The 22714-nt window shown below is 38.0% G+C and overlaps 2 protein-coding genes across 4 annotated transcripts in view; both read right to left on the bottom strand.

Annotated features, from left to right (window-relative positions):
* Window positions 1-419, bottom strand: part of MFN1 (mitofusin 1) — a 31091-nt gene extending 30672 nt beyond the window's left edge. Inside the window, exon 1 of one of the 2 annotated variants that reach the window (XM_045788699.2) lies at window positions 315-419. The gene's annotated coding sequence lies outside the window, so the exon portion shown is untranslated. Of the gene's footprint in view, window positions 1-10 lie in introns of both variants that reach the window. The other variant, XM_045788698.2, reaches the window with a different exon arrangement.
* Window positions 420-7050: 6631 nt separating this feature from the next.
* ZNF639 (zinc finger protein 639) lies at window positions 7051-21678 on the bottom strand. Of its 2 annotated transcripts, none has more exons than XM_045788696.2 (6): window positions 21434-21678; window positions 18066-18137; window positions 17353-17421; window positions 15892-16002; window positions 13695-13829; window positions 7051-13561 (listed from the first exon to the last, which is right to left on the bottom strand). In XM_045788696.2, exons 3-6 carry the CDS (start codon window positions 17408-17410, stop codon window positions 12408-12410), a joined length of 1458 nt encoding a protein of 485 aa, XP_045644652.1. In that variant the 5' UTR covers window positions 17411-17421; window positions 18066-18137; window positions 21434-21678; the 3' UTR covers window positions 7051-12407. The 2 variants fall into 2 exon arrangements, with proteins under 2 accessions (XP_045644652.1, XP_045644653.1); XM_045788697.2 differs by lacking the exon at window positions 21434-21678 and adding an exon at window positions 21209-21423.
* Window positions 21679-22714: the final 1036 nt, after the last annotated feature.

Raw genomic sequence — 22714 nt, 5'->3', positions numbered from 1 at the left:
GAACACCTACCTTGGGGAAAGGCTTTCCACACCGGCGCTGGAGCCCCGCCCGCAGAGCTGGGGACCGGACCTCTCCACCGCCCCGCGAGCGCCAGCCCCAGACCGGGCTCCAGGCTCCGGCCTCGCGGCTTCCGCGGGCCGACCCGGCCGAGGGCCCCGCTCGCAAGTCCGCTCGCTAGCTCCTTTCCCGCAGACCCGCGGCGGTGCCTCGTCACAGAGCTCCGGCGCACGACTCCCCGCCCCTTGTCCCTGGCCGCACGAAGGTCACCCCGAGCGAACTGAACCCGCCGGCGGCCAAGGCAGCGAGCACTCACACTGTCCCGGCTCCGACTTGTCACCCGGCAGCCGCAGAACAGCCTCAACCCCCAGGCCTCTTCATACTCCCAGAAGAGACTGGGAAGCGGAGAGGAGGTGGGAGGGGTGCCAAAAGGGCGGTCACTTCCGGTTTCTTCTCCGCCCCGATTTTGTTTGGCTCCGTGGCCGGAAGTGCAGCCACGCCGACCTCCATTTTTCTTAAGGGCAGAAGGCAGGGCTTGTTGAGGCTAGGGAATGCTACCGGATTGGTTTTCTGACACTGCACCCCGCCGTGTGTTTGCTTCCCGTCTCTTCTCCCAGCAAAGTCTCCGAAGCTCTGCCTTGTTTAGGCATAGCTAGCTTCCACTTTAGTGAGGGACATTTTAAAAGGAGGTGGGGTGAACTGGGATGAGATGGGGTTAGGGCTGCCAGACCAAAGGGATTTCTGCTTACAGCAGCAGCCCCAATAAAGGAAAACCTTTTGACCGCTCCACTACTCTCTTCTGTTGTATGATTGGCTTCGTGGGCTTGGAGTACGGGTGTGTGTGTGTGTGTGTGTGTGTGTGTGTGTAATTACTTTAGAAGTGAGACTTAAGATATTGGTATATTGTTGACGAGTGTTTTTCAAATTTTATACTTAGAAATCACCTGTGAATCTTGTTAAACTGCACATTCTGACCACTGGGTCAGAAGTGAGGCCTGAGAGCGTGCATCTCTGACATCCTTGGAGAGCTGCTGCTGCTGGTGTGTACATGGCTTAACAGTTGGTTTGGAGATTTCTTTCCAGAGCTAGTAAGTGAGATGCAGTTTTGTAAGTGAAGCCACTTCATCTTTCTGAGCCTCAAGCACTTCATATATAAAACTGGACTACTAATAATACCTACCTTATAGGTCGTTGTGAAAATTAAATGGGTCGATAGCATGTAAAGTGCTTACAACACTGCTGGGTATATTGTTAGAGCTAGATAAAGAAATAATGTTCTATTGGGATAGATGAATATCTAAAAAAAAAAATAAACAAGATCATTTCGGATGTGCTTCCTACTCCAAAAAAAAGAAAAAATGACAATGGGATAGACTATGGGAAGAAAAATGAGAAAAACTGAGCGACACAGGGTGATCCTTTCTGGGGAGTTAATATGTCCTTGATTTTCCCAGGAAACCAAACCTTGGAATATAGGAGGAAGAGTGCCCCAAACAGTGGGAACAGGGAGCCCAAAGGCCCATAGGAAGGAGAGTGGTATGGTGGGTGAGAAAGAAAAGGCCAGTATATCCAGGAAGCAGGGAGGGAGAAAAAAATGTGGGAAGTTTAGAGAGGTTAAGTAGCTGTAGAATCATATAGGCCAAGATCAGAAGTTTGGATTTTATTGTAAGGGCAATAGCTAGCTGTTTTAAACTTGGGGACTGATACGATTTACATTTTAAAGGGTCACTTTGATTGCCCTCTAGGTACTGGACTCTACCAAGATTCCACACAGTGTTTATTAAAGGGCCAGTCCACTGGCTGGAATTAGAGGCATTTCATTTAAAAATGGCTTTTAGTATTAGTAATATACTAAAGTTGTAGGCATAATTGCAAAATAAACTGGAATCATTTGACTTCAGTGTTCTATGCTTTTTAATCCCTTATCGCCTTTTACCAATCTCTCTCCACACTATAAACAAACGCACACACATAAACAGTATGCTAATCATTCCGCTAGGAGTCCTTATATTGTATTTCTATCAAATTTGTTTTCCAATAAAGATCTACTTCAGGGTGCCTGGGTGGCTCAGTCAGTGAAGTGTCTGCCTTCGGCTCTGGTCATGATCCCAGGGTCCTTGGGATGGAGCCCTGTGTTGGGCTCCCTGCTTGGCAGGGGAGCCTGCTTCTCCCTTTCCCTCTGCCCTTGCTCACGTGCTCTTTCTCTCACTCGCTCTGTCTCTCAAATAAATAAATAAAATCTTATTTTAAGAAAAAGATCTATTTCTACAATAGATAAAGATCTGTTTATGTAAGAAAACTTTGCATTATAATGTAAATGCCCATGTGCAGTCGCAAACTTTGCTGGTGGGAGGGTTATAGTGTGTATCAGTCAGGATTCAGAGGGCAAGAGATTCATTGCAAAGAATTGGCTTCTGTGATGGTGAGGCCTGGCTAGGCAAATCCAATATTTGTAGGGCAAGCTGTCAATAAGGGCAGAATAGAAATCTCCCTCCTCCTCTTCCTCCTTCTCCTTCTCCTCCTCCTCCTCCTCCTCCTCCTTCTTCTTTTTTTTAATTAAGAGGCAGATTCCGTGGCTCTTAAAGGGGCAAAGTGGAAATCCTTGGGCAGGACCTGATACTGCAGTCCACAGGCACAATTCCTTTTTAGGAAAATTTCTATTCTCCTCTTAAAGCCTTTTAACTGGTTGGGTCAAGCCCACCCACATCATCCCAAAATAATTTTCTTTACATAAAATCAACTGCTTGTAGGGGCGTCTGGGTGGCTCAGTCAGTTAAGTGGCTGCCTTCCGCTCAGGTCATGATCCTGAGGTCCTGGGATCGAGCCCCACATGAGGCCCCCTGCTCAGCGGAGAGCCTGCTTCTCCCTCTCCCTCTGCCTGGCGCTCTGCCTACTTGTGTTCTCTCTCTGTCAAATAAAATAAATAAAATCTTAAAAAAAAAAAAAACCCTCAACTGCTTGTAAATGTTAATCACTTATACTTTCCCAGAAACAAGTAGATTCGTGTTTGATTGAATAACTGGGTATTATAGGCTACTCAAGTTGACACATAAAACTGTCTATAACATTGTTGTGAACTATTTGGGAAAATTATTCAAAATTTATAATGTGAAGGCCTTTTGACCCAGCAATCCCAGGAAAATAAACATGTGAACAGACATTGGGCTATAAATATATAACCAAATATTATAAATATATTCAAAAATACAAATAAATATTTAGTAAAATATTATTTAAAACCATGAAAAATTGTAAACAATCCATGTTCCCCCAAAGGAGATGGGTTAAATAAATGATGGTATGTGGACAGTATGGAATATGATGTAGTCATTAAAGTTTGTTTTAGAAAAATACTTGACACAGATATAATCACCAGTATATAAAAATATTTCTGTAATTGTGCAATACATATATTTTATTTCTGGATGATGATATTACATGTGATTTTTTTTCCTTTGTAGTTCTCTATTTTCACATTTTCTATATTAAGCATGTATTTCTATAGTGAGAAATGCATAGTTTTTATTTGTAATTCTTTTTTTTTTTTAAAGATTTTATTTATTTATTCGATAGAGATAGAGACAGCCAGCGAGAGAGGGAACACAAGCAGGGGAGTGCGAGAGGAAGAAGCAGGCTCATAGCGGAAGAGCCCGATGTGGGGCTCGATCCCATAACACCGGGATCACGCCCTGAGCCGAAGGCAGACGCTCAACCGCTGTGCCACCCAGGCACCCCTTTATTTGTAATTCTTAATAAAATACATACATGTCTAGTAACAATTCTGACTGGTAAGCACTATAATTTACAATGGCGTTAAGGCATTAAGCAAAGAGGCATGAAATTTTAAGGACGAATTTCAAGCATCAACCAGCATGTGGAGGGTGAAAGCATTCACCACTTTTAAGATCTGTTCATATGTTCATTCGACTAATACATATTGAAGAAGAAATCTTTTAATGTAAGAGTGTGGAACTTGAAATCTGAAGACCTCGGTTCAAATCTAGACTATACCACTTAAGAGCTATGTGAAACCCTTAACTATGCAAATCAGTTTTGAGCATAGCGAATCTCAAAGGGAACTTTTGCTTTATTTATATTGTTTGAATTTTTAAAATCTTGACGGTGTCCCTTTGTTAGTTCTGTAAATAATAATTAACATGTTTATATAATTATTGTTTTTTAAAGTTAAAATGAGTTATAAATCGCATTATAACAAATGTTTTACTATAATAAGTAATAAATAATTTAATGCATTTTTTCTTTTAATGGAACAGACCTCATAGGCAAAAACCAGCAGAGTAAACATAAAGAAAAAAAATTAAAATACAAAGACTAAAACAAATAGATTAACAAAAACTAAAATGTAATAATTCAAAAAACTTATAAATTTGACATACCACTGCCAAATCTGTTCAAGAATGTCAAAAACAAGAAGACACAAATCAAGGGGAAAGTAACTCTAGTTTTATACCATAAAGCCAATAAAATTGAGAACTTAAATGAAGTGTAAAATTTCTGGGAAGCCATCAAATACCAAAATTATCCCGAGGAACAAAAGGAAAATTGAATAAGTTAATAATCACTCAAGACACTGAAATGGCAATTTCCAATGTATATGTATTTTTAAAAGCCACGCCTAGATGATTTTAGAGGTGACTTTTCACCAAATCCTTTAAGAAGAGATTAATCTTATCTCATACAGGTTTTGGCCGAGAACAGAACAAGAGAGGAAACACCCAACTCATTTACAAGAATAGAATAACCTTGATACTACACTGGACAGGACGTGCAAGTAAGAAAAATTACATTTGTGAATGTAGAGGCAAACATTCTTCATGAAATATTAGCTAACTGAATTCAACATTGTGTTTGAAAAAAGTTTTTGTCCAAACAGGGTTTTCCTGGAAATACAAAGATAATTCAACATCTGAAAATCAACCAATGTAATTTGTTGGATTAGTAGAGTAGAGGAGAAATCCCACCTATTTATCTTAATAGGTGCAGAAAAAGTCATTGCTTAAGTTTAATACCTATTTATATAATAAAAGTTCTTAGAAAACTGAGAAACCTCATAAAGACTACCTACCAAACGCTACAGTAAATAAACCTACTGGAGAAACTTCAGGAATCTTACATCTAAGAGTAGAAACAAAAAACGGAATGCCTGCTATTATTGGTTCTGCTCACTAATAATGGTGCTCATTAGTAATAATAGTGGAAGTCACAACCAAATTCTGCCATAAGAAAAAAGAGCTGTTAAGGACATTTAATCCCTTAAATTTATGTCATTCAGAGCAGATTATATGATTATTTACATTAAAAATTGAGCAAAGATGGCTATTAGAACTGAGAAGACTAGAGCCTGAAAAGGTGTCTATATACAAAATCAGTGTTTAAAAAACCAGAAGCCTTTCTGTGTACCTGTAATATCCCGTTAGAAAATAAGTATGCCAAAGAAACCCAAACTGTAAAGAATCTAGGCATTGCCTTAACAAAAACTACCTATGACGTTCATGAACAAAATTTAAAAAAGAACATTAAAAAGAGACTTGAGTGAATGGAGAAATATACAATATTTACCAAAGGAAAAATTTCAGTGTTGTGAAGATGTTAATTCCCTCTAAAATGATTTAAAATTTTAATGCCATTACAACAAGACTTCAGATGGAATTGGAACTAATCCTAAATTTACATGGAAGAAGAGAAAGTCCACCAATAACTAGTACAGTTCTCCCAAAGAGTAGATGGAATAAATCCACACTACCTGATATTAAGACACATTACAAAGCCCTAATACTTTAAGCATACTGTAACTGTAAGCCTGAGGTACTGTTGCTAGAACAGAGGAATATAATGAGTATAGACACAGACCTGTATGCCAGTTATGCCCGTGGGCAGTTGCTATACTATAAAATTGGTAGGAACACTGAAGGAAGATGCATCATTTAACAAATGGTATTAGGGAAATTGGCTCACTTGAATGGAAACAACAACAACAACAACAACAAAAGAACAACTTGACTCATACCAACACACAAAGAAACTCAGACCGGGACATGCAAGGTATAGCCAGAAAGTTATTAGGAGAAAATGTAGGAAAATAATTTTATGACATTGGGGTTAAAGAGGATTCTGTAAACAAGATGCAGAGAGCACAACTTGTAAAGGGAAAATGTAATGGATCTAACTAGTTAAAGATTTCTGTTCAACAAAAGACATCAGTAATAGATAATAATCTGGGATTTTTGTTTTTGCAGTGTACATAGAAAACAAAAGACCGATATTTAAAATTTATTAAGAACTTTTGAAAGTCAACCAGGAGAGACAGTTTGCAAAATAAGAAACCAAAATATCTCAAAAGTATATTAAGATATTTTCAATCTTGTTAGTAATCTGATAATACAAATCCAAGCAATAATAATGTACTACTTTATGCCCCTCAGATTTGCAGAAAATTAGAAAGTGGTGTGATATTAACTTTCGGTGAGGATGTAGTGATATATGATCTTCTGACGGGAATATAAATTTTAGCCATTCTGGATAATATTTTGGAAGTATTTAATCACAAGTATACTATGTGTATACGTAAGTCAACCCACCCACCCACCCTCAAAGAAAACCAACACAAACCCAAAATACCTCAACACATACAAGAATGTTCTGGTAGCTTGTGCATAAAACAAATACAAATGCAAAAGTCACTCAAGTTTGATATTTAACTGAATTGACCTCAGAAATGTGAGAGAAGAATTTCCTGCCTTATATGGTGAATCTCTTTGAGGACAAGAACCATAGTTTATTTATCCTCATATCCCTGAGCACATGGCCTGATAATAGATATTCCATAACTATTTGTTAAATTGAAGAGTAGTGAAATAGAAGTTTTTAAGGAGTTGCAGAGACTCCATGGACTATTTGAGAAAAATTTAGTAACATTATGTCCGTTGTTCATGGTTGTAGTGATACAATTGATAGTTAGCAAACAGGGCTTAGAAATCACTCGTGTTTTGGTCCAGTACTGTCATTTTCTCTTTTCAGGTGTCTAGTATAACATTCTGTGAAAAAAAAAAAAAAGGCACATTTTAACTTTTTCTAAAGAAAAATTTTTGAAGAGTGATAGGGAAATTAGAAGTTCTGTTTATTCTAGCTTAAAAAACATTTGACTGGGGCGTCTGGGTGGCTCAGCTGTTTAAGTGTCTGACTCTTGGTTTCACCTCAGGTCATGGTCTCAGGGTCATGGGTTTGAGCCCTGCTTCAGGCTCTGCACTCAGCATGGAGCCTGCAGGAGATTATCTTCCTCTTCCTCTCCCTCTTCCTCTCCCTCTGCTCCTGCTCCTGCTTGTGTGCTCACACTCTCTCTCTAAAGTAAATAAATAAATAAATAAAATCTTTAAAAAAGCATTTGACTAATGATATTAGATAACCATTTTTCTAAGCTATAAATGAAGAAGCTTTGATCAGAATTTTGTATTCTCAAATTTCAGACTTCCATGTATCACCTACCCAACTTTTTCCATGTCTATGTATCATTACTTACTTATTTTTCTTCAACCTGCTTTTTTCTTAAAAAGATGTTTTGTCCTAAGTAAAAATATTCATGAATCAGATTAGATGTGACAGTTATAATTTATAACCATGAAAATAAGACTTGTACCACATACAATTATTTTTATATGTTGTGCACTTCATGAGTCTGGATTAGATGACCTCTGAGGTCCTCCCAGACAGACTAACATTCTGTCATTCCAGGTTAGTTCCTCCACTTCAGTGTTTTAATTATTTAGTAAAGAACACTGAATCAGTGCCATAAGGAACTTAACCATCATTTCGTGACCATAAAGAAGTATTTATTAAGATCCGTGCCATGATATTCTGCTCCTTAAAATCCAAGATAGATACACTGAAATTTATAAATTCAGCACAACCAACTACTGTTAGACAGAAACATGTAAAATATTTATATACAGAAACCAGTGGTGTGGTATATGGTGTGAAGGAAGTAAGTTATTTTAAAGTTTGGAGGATAGAAGAATTAAAGAAAACGAATTTACTCTCACCCTGTTAATTGGGAAAACTTTAATCTTATGAGACTTTCTGGAGACTTAAGCGAGGTGTGGAAGAGTTGCAAAGATGAAGGTAATCAACCGTAGATTTTGTTAGAGGAATATGTTTTAGAAACATGAATAATGCCATTAAAAGAAGAGGTAACCCTAAATAAAATGAACAGGGTAGGCAGGAAAAGAGAATCTAATATTCTCAAACTTCAGTCAATTCAAATTCAGAACATAATGGCGAATGGCCTTTACATAGAGGATTAAGGAAAAAAAATTACCCACCAGAAATTACATTTGATGAGAACGATTCCAATTCCTGCTCTCGGGTTATTCTAAATAGAAAGGCAACAAAAGTATCAACTATTTCAACTATAATGTTTTTTGGTAGTGGACACTATCTGGGTTAAGGTTAAAAACTAGAAAACTTTGAGTTTCCATTCAAAACATACTTTCCATTAAATTTCTCAGGGTATAGGTCATTCAGCTCAGTATTTTTAGGAAAAAAAAAAGACTATTCAGGTTATATTCACTTGCCTTTTTAAGACCAAAAATAACACTTTTGAAAGTTTTAATAACAAAAATTCCTTTAAAAAACTGTCTAAATAATCACCCTTCTTAAAATGTGGGAATAATACTAATAGATAATACAATATTCCTATGTAGCAGTGTGAGAAAATTATTTTTTTAGTTTTTATTTTTTAAAAGGATTTTAAGTAATCTCTATACCCAACATGGGGCTTGAACTCACAACCCTGAGATCAAGAGTCTCATGCCCTGACTGAGCTAGCCTACTGCCCCCCCAATATTGTTTCTTTTTAGAATGAAGAAATTAATTTTCATAAATGAGATTTATTTTGGGTTTGGGTAGTTACCAGTTTAACACCAAGATTACTAAGGAGAATGAACTTAAGGAAGTTGTGATGGCTGATGCTTTAATACAGAAAGTCTTTATCCAGAAAATTATTTTCAATGGCTAGTATGAAGTAGGCTTCAAACAACACTGTCTTAAAATTTTAGTTTTTAAATTTACAAATTGAACATACAACTTCATATAATTACATGACAACTTTTAGCTTTGTGAATTTATATTTTACAACACAAATGTACACATTTCTTTCTCTTAGATTTGAATGTTGTCTTAAAAGATTAATTTATCGAAAGCTAAACCAATATAAGGAGTACATGTAAATCCATAACCTAAATGCCATGAACAAAAATTCTTGTAGGTACTCTATCTTCAGTCATCAGAACTGAAAGTTATAGGCAAAGGAATATATACCCCCAAATCTCATTTAAATTTATAGGAATGAGACTGTGCTAATTATAGGGTAAACCTGACCAACCAAATTTTCTTCTCCATTGGGAAGTTTGGTCTTTATTTGTTTTCACTTAAATTCTTTTTTTTTTTTTTAAAGATTTTATTTATTTATTTGACAGACAGAGATAGAGACAGCCAGCGAAAGAGGGAACACAAGCAGGGGGAGTGGGAGAGGAAGAAGCAGGCTCACAGCAGAGGAGCCCGATGTGGGGCTCGATCCCATAACGCCAGGATCACGCCCTGAGCCGAAGGCAGACGCCTATCCGCTGTGCCACCCAGGCGCCCCTCACTTAAATTCTTAACGAATATTGATTTTTTGGTAAACCAATCTGCTTCCCAAGAGGATTGTGGCCATTTGATTTTTATTAGCTTTTTCAAATTTGTATTAAGTCATAGTGCTTTTTAGGCATTAAAATTCCATTAAAAGTGAATCATAGTGGTTTGGGAAACATATTAAACCTCTTGCAAAAGGTAGTAATACTGACAAAACAAGCAAAAGTAAGGTTAATGGTAAAGTGCCAGAAATTAAGTAATACAATGTTTTGCAAATCAGATTTAAAAATTAGGACTAGTGTTAGTCTATTAAAAAAACCCCAAAAACCTTTCATATACTACACCTGCCAACAATTCAGCAATTACCTAACAACAGGCTACGGACTCTGTGAAATGGAGAAGCTGGTTAGCATGTGATGACACAGATTCAGGAAATCTAAGAGAGGTGATTTAAAATGGTAAAACTGGTGAATTTACAAACAGGAAGAGAGGCTTTTGAGTAGTGCAGAATCACTTTCAAATTTTAGAGTACAGGGGAAATTTGGAAGTTCTTAAGTAATAAGTCATTGCAAGGTGAAGATAAAAAAAGCAAGAAATAAAAAATGGCCCAACACTACTGCCAAGAATTCTATTGTAGTGCATAAACATCACTATCAGTTATGTATTCTTAGACTTAAACTGTGCTTCAAATCACAAGAGTTCAGTGGAAATGTTTGTTTTCAAGGGGGAAAAACCCAGTAGTTAGAAAAGTCTCTTTTTAGTTAGGGTTGTTTTTCCAAATAAGTTCTTTAAGCTAAAAATATAAATCAGCTATCCAAGCAATTTATGGTGCCATTGACTTATTTGAAAGCTGAGTCAAAGCAAAAAGTTTTTAGTGGACAAACTGCCTCAAGATGCAGATACATCAAAAAGTAAAAAATTACATGGTTCTAAAACTTGGATTAATATCTCTAGAGGTTTCATTACAATTATTTTGATTACTAAGGTGATCAAATGCAAAGCAATAAAATACAAATTTGAAAAAAACCCACCAAGGCATTACTTATTTAGTCTGTTTCCTAAAAATAAAATTCTTGAAGGTGGATGTATGTAAAAAAGGCATAAAAACAATTACTCAGAAGGTAGCCGAACAGCTAGGTTAAGTAGTCATGAAAAACACCCCAAGGACGAAGCTTAGATTTTAATGTAACATGGTGTAATGGAAACATTATCAGACTGGAAGCCAAATAACTCGGATTCCACTTCTGTCTGCTACAAGTGGTTTGTGACCTTGGCCTATTTCTACAAGAAACTCAGAGAACTAGAGGGTTTAGATCAGATGGTTTCTAAGGTTCTCTTCCAGTTTAAACCACTCTGATATTAAGTCTTCTCAGAAACATTTCTAACAGGTAGCCCTACCTGGAATGTTCCAATCAGATGAGTTTCTAGGAATACAATTATGCATATATGACAATAGTAGAGCTAAAAATGATTGGTTTTGAAAAAACTTGTTGCTGCCACCATTCTCAAAATAGACTAAATTTCCATGGTTCTTGTAGTGGGAAACCATAGGTTGTAAATTGATCTCTTCGACTATATCAGTATTCCTCAACAATACTGTTTGTCAGCAGCAGTGTTTATTAGAATTCAATGATAGACAAAATCATATCTTTGTGATACTGCTATTTAAGAAGTTGCTATTGAATTGTGGTTATGTCTCTTTCTCCCATCCCCCAATTCAAATGTTGAAATCCTGAGCCCCAGTACCTAAAAATATGACTGTATTTGGAGATAGGATCTTTACTGGGTTAAAATAAGGTCATTAGGGTTAGCCCTAATCCGGTATGACTGGTGACCTCATAAAAAGGGGTAGTTTGAGAAACAGACTTGCATACAAGGAGAACACCATGTGAATGAAGACGGCCATCTACAAACCAAGAAGAAAGCCAGAACCCCTTATCTTCCAGATCTTCCTAATTCTAGATTAATACCTCAGTGGGTTTTCTCAGTGAATAAATGATTTGACATCAGCAGTTTGGGCTTACTTTGCTATAACTGAAAATGAATTGTGAAAAGGTTGAGCTATGAAATGTTCATTTTTATTGTCTAACCCCTTACCAGTTCCTCCTCACTCCCATCTTAAATCATTTAACTCATAGATAGGGGCTAAAATAGAATGAGAATTAAAAAAAAAAAAAAAAAAAGACTGCCAACAAAACTGGATCTTCCCTTCCTACTATAACACATGCCTCCTAGTGTTGTTAAAAGAATTACACAGATGGAGAGTCCACTGAGTCTTGGGGATAATTCCTGTTGGGGATTATCTGGGACGGTTTGGGTTCTTATTAATGGGAGTATCAGTGGGCTTCATTGTATGGTACATTGCATTTAAGTTCTGATAGTGCAGTACTTTAATGACCTCATACATGAAAAACTGAGTTTGTCTGGAGTTTAAAAAAGTTAATAGCACCCATGGTTATGGAAGGAAAACTGTAGTCTAGTTTCTTTAGTACATCTGTTTCTCATCAATTCATGAAATCAGAGCTTATGTAAGAAACAAGACAACAGACACCAAGAGTGGTTAAAACTACCATGCACTGAAAATACCACATTTAGGATACCATTGTATACTGAAAAATGTAGCAATGCCAAGAAAATTGGACAATTAAAAAAATCTTGTTAAAAGCAATTCTCATAAGTTATGTTTAAAATTATCCATTTTAACATCTCCAAAAAAGTCAAATTTATTATCTTACATTAACATTATGGCAGTTAAAGAAAATAATCAAGTTGTCTCATGGACTGGAAGGTGACTTATTAATTCCCTCTCATTTCCAAACCTCATCAAGCAGTCACTACATTTATGAGGTAAGTCAGCTGAATGCTTGAAATCTAGATGAATTTTAAGATCTTCAATTTGTCCTGTTGAATATTCACAGTATTGACATAAATAAATCCCTTCAGATAAGTGTGAATTTAAATGTTTGCAATATTCTAGCATACTTGAAAAGCCTTTCCCACAGTCATCACAAACATGAGGAAAAATTTTAGTATGTTCAATAGCAACATGCCTGTTAACATTTGTATGAAGCCTACTCCGAAAACCACATACTTGACATACAAAGAAGTTTTTACATTTGTCAAAAGTAATTTTGCTTAAGAGGCTGTACTGTCCATGTTCTCCATTGTTATACTTATCACTTAACTCAATTAATTTACATGCATGTTCATTTACCACATGGCTATGCAAATCTTCTGGATCATTCGTTTCATGCTCACAAAACTGACACAAGTACTGTTCATCACAGCTGTGCTCCTGGAAATGTAGGTAGAGTTCACTGCTTGAGGAGAACTGTACATCGCACTGTTCACACCAATAGAGGTGGTCACTAAAATGGGTGTCTGCAATGTGCTGGCTGAGGTTCTCAAAAATCACTGTTTTATAATCACAGTATTTACAAATGTAGGGATCCTCTTCATGCAGTTTGGCATGTTCGATCAAAAGCATGTTGGTAGAGAAACTTTCCTTGCATACTCGACACACATTTGAATCAGTACGCTTATGCTTCAGGATCATATGCTGCTTTAAATCAGAAAAATATTTGCTGTTGAACTCACAAAGTTCACACTTATAGAGGCCACTGCTATTGGCTCTCAGCAAAGGCCATTTCTGTTGGGCAGTCACATTCAAAGCTTGGCTCTTGTCAAGAATTTTGCAAAGTTTAGCTGGTGGCTCCTCATCAGTTTGGTCTTGCAGACTTTCCGAGGAATTGTTTTCTGTCTCTATATCATAATCTTCAGAAATCGCATGCACTTCTGCAGCAATTGGAACATCTTCAGCAGTGTGAACTTCTATAGGGCTCTCCTCTTGAGTTTGCTGGTTGACTGACTCAGGTGAGTCACACTCTTCATCACAAATTTCAATATCAGCAGATTTTTCTGAAAAATATAACATGTCTATTATTATTACTAAATAAGACCTACTGAAAAATCGGCAAAAAATGTATTTTATACATAATTTTTTCATTAATCTATATAAAATAAGTAAATGCTATTAACTGATTTCCCTAACCTGCAGAAAAGGCAGTGTGGTCTAGAATTCTAAGTACAGGACTGGGAACCAGGTAGTTCTGATTTCTATTTCTGGCCTTGATTCCATCTGTAAATTTTGGCAAGTCATTTGATGTCTCTGTATCAGAATCATCATCTGTAAAAAGAGATTTGGAAAAATACTTATTATTTATATCAAAGCATTAAATACTAATTATTATTAAACAAAGCACTAAGCATTTTAAACATAATTTTGAATTCCAACAGGAACTAAAGGACTTAGATTTAGCCAGAAAAAGGGATATTATCCAACAGACACACACAAAAATCTGTCAACAAGCAACTGCTTTTGCATCCGTGCCCCATTTGGACTAGAATATACTTTTTAAAGTTACTTAGGAATTTTCAGTTTAAATTACTGAGTTTGAATAAGCCTTTATTCTCTCAGTCCAGACCCAATGTTTTAAAGTTAGCATGGGAAAACTGAAATACAGGTCAGTAGAAAAAACTGGGCTTCAACATCATCATGTCACTGTTGTTTTTAAAAGACTTTATTTTTTAGAAGTTCTCAGAAAAAATTTGAGAAGATAGTACAGAGAATTCCCAGATATTCTGCATTCAGTTTCTCATTCTCTTACATTACATTTCAGTTTCCCCATTCCCCTAATATGATACATTTGTTCCAATTAATAACCAATACCAGTAAGATGGTATTAACTAAAGTCCATACTTAAGCAGATTTCCTTAATTTTTACCTAAGGTCCTTTTTCTGTTTCAAGATCCTAAGATTCCACATCACATTTAGCTATCCCCTCTCTCTAGGATACTGTTAGCTGTGGCAGTTTCTCAGACTTTCCCTGTTTCTGATGACCATGACAGTTTTGAGGAGTGGAGTGTCAGGTATTTTGTAGGATGGCCCATGATTGGACTGGGATTATGGGTTACTAGAGGTAGACCAGAAAGGCAAGCTGCCATTTTTATCACATCATATCAAGGGTGCGTAGTACTAACACGATTTATTACTGTAGATGTTGACCGTGATCACCTGGTTGAAGGAGTATCGGTCAGGTTTCTCTGCTGTAAAATCACTCTTTTACTTTCCATACTCCATGCTTTGGAATGAAGTCCCTGTATGCAGTCCCCATTTAAGGAGTGGAAAGTTATGTTCCACCTCCTTGAGGGAGGAGCGTCTGCATAAATAATTTGGACTTCTGTACAGTTTCTATTTATTTACTCAATCACATCAGTATGGACTCAGGAATATTTATTTTATATTTTGAGTTATAATTCTTTTTTTTCTCTCAAATTGTTTCAGCTTTGGCTACTGGGAGCTCTTTTAGTTGGCTCCTGTGTTCCTTTGACGTACCTGTATGGTGTGCGTGTATTGAGTACTTCCTTATTTTCTGGCACCACAAAACACTCCAGGCTCATCGTACGTATTTCCCACCTGAGAACTAGAACCAGCCATTTCTCTAAGTGCTAGTTGGTTTTGTTGGAGAATGGTTTTAGAAACCAAAATCTGGGCTCACTCCTACTGGGGCATCATTTCTTTTAGGCCCTCTCAGCTAACAGAGTAAAAACATTTGTATATTGCTACATATACATGGACATATCAATATCCTGTATTGTATCTCTGTATGTAACCATCTGTATCTCTATTAAGCCAAACATGAGTTCCTACAAATGTCTCCAACTCCTTATGCTTTTTAAAAAATTATGTTTCTGTGCCTCTGATAGAAGCTCAAGGAAATTGGCAGTTTTGATGGTTGCAAAGAAAGAAGACAGTAAATGCAAATTTTTATCATTTACCCAACACTCTCGAAAAGTCACTAAAAGATGCAAGACTGAAAAACACCAAATCCTTCTCCCTCTGCTCCTTCCATTAGCCCTCTAGACTACAGCTGAGTGGAAGAACTGTGTAATACTACTCCTAACCTTTCATCATAAATGCTTCCAGCTCTGGGTCAGTCTTACTTTTCCACCAATTCCTTGCCACCAAAAATGGACTTAGGAAAGTGTGGTTTTTATTTATAGGTCTGAAATAATGTTAAAAATTAAAAATTCATACTTGCTTTCTTTCAAAAAACGTCATTTCCTTACATTTAAACAAACTGAATACTTGCCCATTTAAAAGTGATAACTTTCACCCACATTTTCAAGTAAGAAATAAAAACACATAAAAGCAACTTAAAGGATATTTTGGAAAGTATTAGATATACCTTTGTTGTCAAAATATTTTAAGTCTGGTTGTCTCATAGAACAAACACTATAACAATGATCAGAAAAAATTCCATTGAATCCATCTGCAATTCTGCTTATTCCAGAGGAATCTGAACATAAAAACAAAATTTGAAAAATTTAAAAAATATATACATTTAATAACAGCCATCCCTTTATCCAACATATATAAATCTTCATATTTGTAATGAGGTATTAATATTTCCCTCAATTCTGAAAGCTTCTATATTTCAGATCTGATTTTGACATTGAGCTTTGAAAGAAACACAAATTACATGACTTACAATATAACACTTGAAGCACACAAAGATAGATCTGCCTTACTGTCAGGATTCCACAGATTGTAAATATGCAATAAATGTACTAACTGCAAAAAACATTGAATTAACATTGAATTAACTACCAAGAAGATCTGCCATGTAGTGAAGAGAATGCACAAGGCACAGGGGAAATGGTCTGAGGACCAATTAGGGCTTCTGAATAGTCATTTCAAGTCTTGTCTGGGAGGGGCTAGGAGGCAGTAAATCAGGCTTAATTTCCTCAGATATGAAGAATGTGTAGCTTGGGTGGGCTAGCGGGTATGTCAGAGACTGTCTCAAACATAGATATGTGAGATTAGTTACAGGAGGCCACAAAGACCTCTCTCTTTTTCTTTGTGCACCAACATATACTTTATTATTTTTTAAACTTATTTAAATTCAATTAATTAACATATATTATTAGTTCAAGAGGTAGACTTCAGGGATTCATCAGTCTCATATAACACCTAGTGCTCATTATATCACATGACCTCCTTAATGTCCATCACCCAGTTAGCCCCTCCCCCCACCCCAGCAACCCTGTTTGTTTCCCATGATGAAGAGTCTCTTATGGTTTGTCTTCCTCTGATTTCATCTTGTTTTATTTTTCCCTCCCTTCCCCTATGTCCTCTGTTTTGTTTCTTAAATTCCACGAGTCAAATCAAAAACCTCTCTTCTTAAGACCTCTCTTATTGCCAAGATAGCAGAGCCAACCTCAACCAAAGGACCTAAAATAACATAATTAAAATAAAGTTCACATTTCTGAAAATAATGTATAGGATAAAAATTTTTTCCCAATGATCCAAATATCTTCCACCAAGGTTAATGTTGTGCCTTAAGAACAAGTTTGGGAATCACACAAGCAAATCTCAATTATGCTGTATAAGCATGCAACCTTGGATATCTAATTTTAAATACCTATCAACCATTAAGTTGTAAGTATTAAATAATGTCTGTAAACTTCTGATGTGTGCCTAGCACATGGTAGACAATGAGGAATATATATTCAGAGAACTTAAAATTTTCTCTTACCTAAAAATTGACCCAGATATTTAACTGTTATCTGATTCTTTATGAGAAAATGGTAAGAATACAAATGCATGGTACTTAATCCAAGGCCCAACTTTAAAATAACCGACTGACCTGAGTAACGAGAAGGGTGTAATGTCTTCCTTTTTCTTTTTTTAGGATATTCATTCATATCTTTTCAATCTAAAAATGGAAAAATTTAACAAAAATACCACAAATAAAGACTGTTAATATTTTATAAAAATTCCTTCTAACCAAATAACTTACTGGTAATAAGAAATGTGTGCGCCACTTGAAAATCTACTTTGTAAGATAAGTGCTAAACAATGCTTCTGTTTATATTTTGGATTTATTTTTCTGATCAAGTTTAAAGGCAGGACACTAACACCTGTTTTTTTTTTTCTTGGTGAGGTTGAGAAGTCCATTTCAAATGCTGATGTAATTTTGAGGACTGGATAATTACAATAAGCCATACTCTTCAATTATCTTTTATTAAAAAAATTGTTATAGTACCCTATTAAGAATAAGACAGGTACATTTCTTACAAATGGGAATATGTTGATACAGTTTTCAAGCTAAAGATGGATATATTCCCTTATAAAAATATTGTTACAAATCTATATCGATACCGACTTCCAGAAAATATACTCATCACATAGAAGCTCAGAATATATTTTTTAAGAAAAAATCCTTTTCTTATTTATAAGGTCACATTCAACATTCTATTTTGAACAAAACAGGCAGCAACTTTTGTTTAATCATTAAATGATTAAATTCCCTCGGACTGTTACAAAATTGACTAATTGGTTTTACCACATTCCACTTACTTGGTATAATTCTTAATACTGTAGTGAGGAGAAATGAATTACAGGAAAGTTTTCACAGATGGTAAAAAATGCCTGTAGGAAAAAACACAACAGAAGTCACATAAGCAAAAATGTATTTCACTTCTGAGACTCAAGAACACGATGGCACCAGGTCTTTAATTAACTGGAAAGTTACATGGATTTAATCCAAGTATAAATAATCTTTTGAGTATACTGTATTAAGCACTAAAAACTGATAAATATATGAGTATATACATGTGTCATTTCTGTGAAATGAATTTACCTTCTAAAGCTATAGCTTTAGAAAACAGGACTACAAATAGGAATACAAATCTGCTTCTTCAGCCATAATGAAAGCAAATACAATGAAAGCAAACCAAATCAGACTTCAAGCTGTTTAAGTCCTTATAGACTATTTAACAATATAAGGACAATGACCAATCATGTGCCAGGCTGTGCACATGCTTTATCTTATTTAATCCTATAATATGAAAAATATACACTTTCTCAAAATTGATTATTTACCCTTTGTTATTGAAGAGGAAACTGAGGCACAATAAAATTAAGGCAATTCTTAATAAGTGGTAGAGTTGGAATTTGAATAAAGATCTAATTTTAAAGCGCAAGCTTTGGAAACAAATAGATAAAAGTGATCACCCCAATTCAAGTAACAGATTAGTGTCAGAATCAGAATCATCTCTTTCATTTCAGGTTAGTGTTCTTTCATTGTAGAAGTGGGCAAGTAAGGAATGTCAGAAAAAGAAATGGACGTTTCCTCCACCAGCTTTATATGCTGCTTTTCTCTTTGTCAAAGTGATATACATAGCAGGTAGAACTTGGTATCATTACTGAGACCATCTTGTTTCTAAGGGTAAATAAGATACCTGAGGTGCACACACTATTTTTGCTGCTTCACTAAGTTCTGGGCATATTAATTAAAACTCCAGGTGATGTGATCATACAGTAATAAGATAGTGCTTTTTAGTTTATTGAGCATTTTCCTCTTATTTTATTTGATCTTCACAACAATCCTGTGAGGTACATAGAAGGGCTACCACCAAACTCACTCCAATTTTAGTGATGAAGCATACAGTGAAAGTCAACTCAACTAAATGGCAGAACCAGAGCTGAAAGAGCATGTCTTCTGCTCTTGAGTTTTGAACAACTAATTCTGTGTAAGTAATTTTCATTGCTAATCGCTATTACTAGCAAGCTACATCTTCCAGTTCTTACTCAGTCACCAATTGGGAGGAAGGGAAGGGAATCACCCAAAGAAACCGACAACAGTGAGATTTAGAAATAGTATCTCTATATTTAACGGTTCACCTAACACAAATAGCATTCCTTGAACCCTTCAAAGCCAATCAAGTGCATTCAAAAATCAAAAATTTATTATGTAATAAACTAAAATCTCAAGACTTATTCCTAATACCCGTTCTGTACACTTCCGGAATTTATACAGCCCAAAGCACTACACTGCATGTTTTAAATATTCTAAAACTATCAAGGAGAACAATGGAAACTATCGGCCAAACATTAAAGTAGCCTCTTGCTATTTCAGAATACACTTTAAATTCTTTCCAACTTGAAGAATGAAAAAGTAAGTAAAGGAAACCAAGCATGGCATTAAAATTAACATTGCAAGCTGGCCTGGATTCAGACTGTCAGGTGAGAGGAATAGGATCACCTTGATCAGGAAAGGTCTGACTCCTACCTAGGGCTGAACAATACCCAAACATTTATCAGGCACCCTTTCAGCATGATGCTAGAATGCCTACTCAAGACCAGAAATGCTAACCATCCTTCATTTCAGCAAATATTCTCATGTGCTTTTTGTATACGTAACTGTCCTGATGAAGAAGTTTGGCTTTTTACTCAAAGATGTCATATGAACATTGCTCACTAGTCTTCCTCTTGCGGGGAAGATTCTGAATCACACGAACCTTATCATTCACTCCCTCTTCCCCACTTAACAAACTACCCATGTAATACATGTCACTGCAGGAAAATTAGAAAAAAGGTTAGAAATTAATTTAAATTAATTAAATCACCTTGCATCTATTCAACCAGAAAAACCGTTGTTAACATTTTGGTATATAGACATCTAGACATTTTCCTATGCTAAGGTAGGTGTGTGTGTGTGTATTACATTTACAAAAATGACACCATGCCACACGAAACATTAAATTTTTAACTTACAAAATACATATCAGCATCTTTCCACCTTTTTTTTTTTTTAACAAAAATGTCTACAAAATGCCATATAACAGGCAATCAGTACCTATATCAAATAGATCAACATCTAAAGCTTTTCAAGTAATATAAATATTCTCTAACTGGTATCAAAATAAGGTGAGTATTTACAATCAAAAGCTCCATTTTTTACAATAAGATTTTAAAAGCAAGTTCTTTTTCACCCTCATTTCAAAATAAGTATACATTCTCCAGATTTTAAAAGAACTGAAACACAAAAATGTTTCAGGAGAGTTTTTGAATTAGAACCCACGGTACATCCCACTTGAGTGTCAGTCTTTGCCCAAGTACAAATTTTTTATCTCTTTGCAGAGACATAAGCTGCTTCATATTACTCGCGTTCCTAGGTTGTACTGAAAAAGAAAAGCAAAAGGGGTGTATGAGCACCCTAAGGAGCGGCCCAGGCGACTGGCCGGAGACGAGAGAGCCAGGACGGACGTCTGCTTTCTGCGGCCGTGGCTCGGGGGCGAACAAGGGATGCGCTGCCAGAGGGTCCCGAAGCCGCTCCGCACGGCCAGGGGCCAGCCTGGCACGGACGGGCATCGGGAGCCCAGCCGCCCCCGGACACTGCGCGGGTCAGAGCGGCCGCGCAGCAGCACCCTGGACCCAGCCGCGTCCACGCCCGCGCCACGCGCCGGGCCCAGCAGGGCCAGGCGACCAGAGGGGACTGCCAAACCCCGACCCCAAAGGCGCCATAAGGCAAACAGCAGCAGGGGGCCGAGACGTCCTCCGCGGGGGGTGGAACTGCCTCCGGGATGGGGGAGGGGCCGCCATCCCGCCATAAAACGGAGGCAGAGTTTCATCTTAAAAGACGCCGTCAGGTCTTCCCTGCCCTCTCCCGTGGGAGGCTGCGTCCGCACGCCGCTGGCCCGCTCCTCCCTCACACTCACCAGGACCCCGGGGCCCGCCCGGCCAGCCCAGGCGCAGCTCTGAGGCGGCGGCAGTCGAGGAGCCTGAGTGCGGGCGGAGCGGACGCGCGGCCCTGCCGGCGGGCGGCGCCGCTGTGGCCCTCGCGCTCCCGGGCGCTCCCCCGGGCCGGCCCGGCCCTTCTCCCTCCCGCGCGCCTCACGCCCTGCCCGCCAGGCCCCAGGCCCAGGCTCGGCGGCCGCACTCACCGCCTCGCTCCGCGCCTGCGCCGCGCACCTCAGGGGCCCGCCGACTGGGCGGGGAGGTGACGAGGTGAGAGTGGGGGGGCAGGGGATCGCGCGGCGCGGCCACGCCGCACACCAGACCTGGGAGGGACCACCGGCCTTTAGCCCGGGGGTGGCCAGGCGGCCCGCGCCCCCTGCCGGCACTTCTTTGCCGCCGCAGGCTTCTTCCGGGCTGGGTACCGCCCCTCCGGAGCCGAGAGGGTGATTCCACTCCCTAGAATTGTTCCCCGCAAGGCCGCCGAGGGAACTCCCCCCCCCCGCCGCGGGCTCCCAGCCCTTCCTCTCGCCTCCAGAGAGGTGGGAGAAGAGCAGCGAGCTAGCGGCCCCTTTCCCACGCGGCTCCTCCAGGGGGCGTCCGAGAGTGGTCTTGCACAAGTTAGATTTGGCAAATAGCATTTCAACCCCCAGAGTGGCAGCTGCTTGCTGGGGATCTGAAGGGCGACGGCCGTGTCAAGGTTTTACTGAGGCCCCACCAAAGAAATACGCAGGGCTGCGATGCTGTTCACAGGGCAGGAGGCTGAGAATCTTGAAGATCTCGAGTCGTTATTAGGCTTTAGCCGGATTCCTTGATTCAAGAAATCCCGGTGGAATGAATGTAAAATTATAGGGGATTGGATTAGATTATTTAATTCCTTGTCGGATTTAGAGCTCCTATGAGCAGACGTGGAGAGGATTAAATTGAACAAGCATAAATAAACCTGTGAGCACGGTTTCAAAAATGAATATCTCTGTACAAGGGTGGTCATATGTTTAATTTTTGATACTAAATTGAAGTTGTCAGTCCCAATTTACAAATTAGAAAAGCGAGGGTCTAAAGACGAGGTCTTACTCATTTTTGTAACCTTAGCACCCGGGTTCAAATAATTGTTAAGTAGATGAATGGGGCCCATGTGGATTATCACGTGCTCAAGGTCACTCGGATGGTTAGGGCTGCAGTCCATGTCTTTTCATCCACATCCACTGTGCTTTTTTTGATTACTACATGCTACCCAACCAATCAAACGCTAGAGAGTAATAATCACAGACCTTACTACCATTCCTTCACCTTTATCCCAGAAAATAAAGCCGTATTTTAAAGGGACACCAGTTTGCGATGCTTAGTTTTTATGACCTCAGCTTTTAAGTGTGTACTCAGCCCAGATAAGTGAATGTTTACGAGTGCTGGCATGGCCTGAATAAAGAACGAAGAGATTTAATGGTATCTTTTAATCCTAATATAGTTAGTATCTGCCACCGAATAGGGAA

This window comes from Ursus americanus, chromosome 4 (assembly GCF_024610735.1).
Source record: "Ursus americanus isolate L20-20 chromosome 4, mUrsAme1.1.p, whole genome shotgun sequence".
NCBI lineage: Eukaryota > Metazoa > Chordata > Mammalia > Carnivora > Ursidae > Ursus > Ursus americanus.
Note: the sequence above shows the minus strand (reverse complement) of the source record. Positions and strands in the feature narration are given on the sequence as shown.

Bases quoted from the DNA above. Each gene is read 5' to 3' on its own strand.
- ZNF639 (XM_045788696.2), bottom strand. From the start codon at position 17,410: ATGAATGAATATCCTAAAAAAAGAAAAAGGAAGACATTACACCCTTCT. The intron at 13,830-15,891 runs GTATATCTAATA...CTCTTTTTACAG, and splicing joins AAAATATTTTGACAACAAAG to ATGATGATTCTGATACAGAG. The intron at 13,562-13,694 runs GTTAGGGAAATC...TATATTTTTCAG, and splicing joins CCACACTGCCTTTTCTGCAG to AAAAATCTGCTGATATTGAA.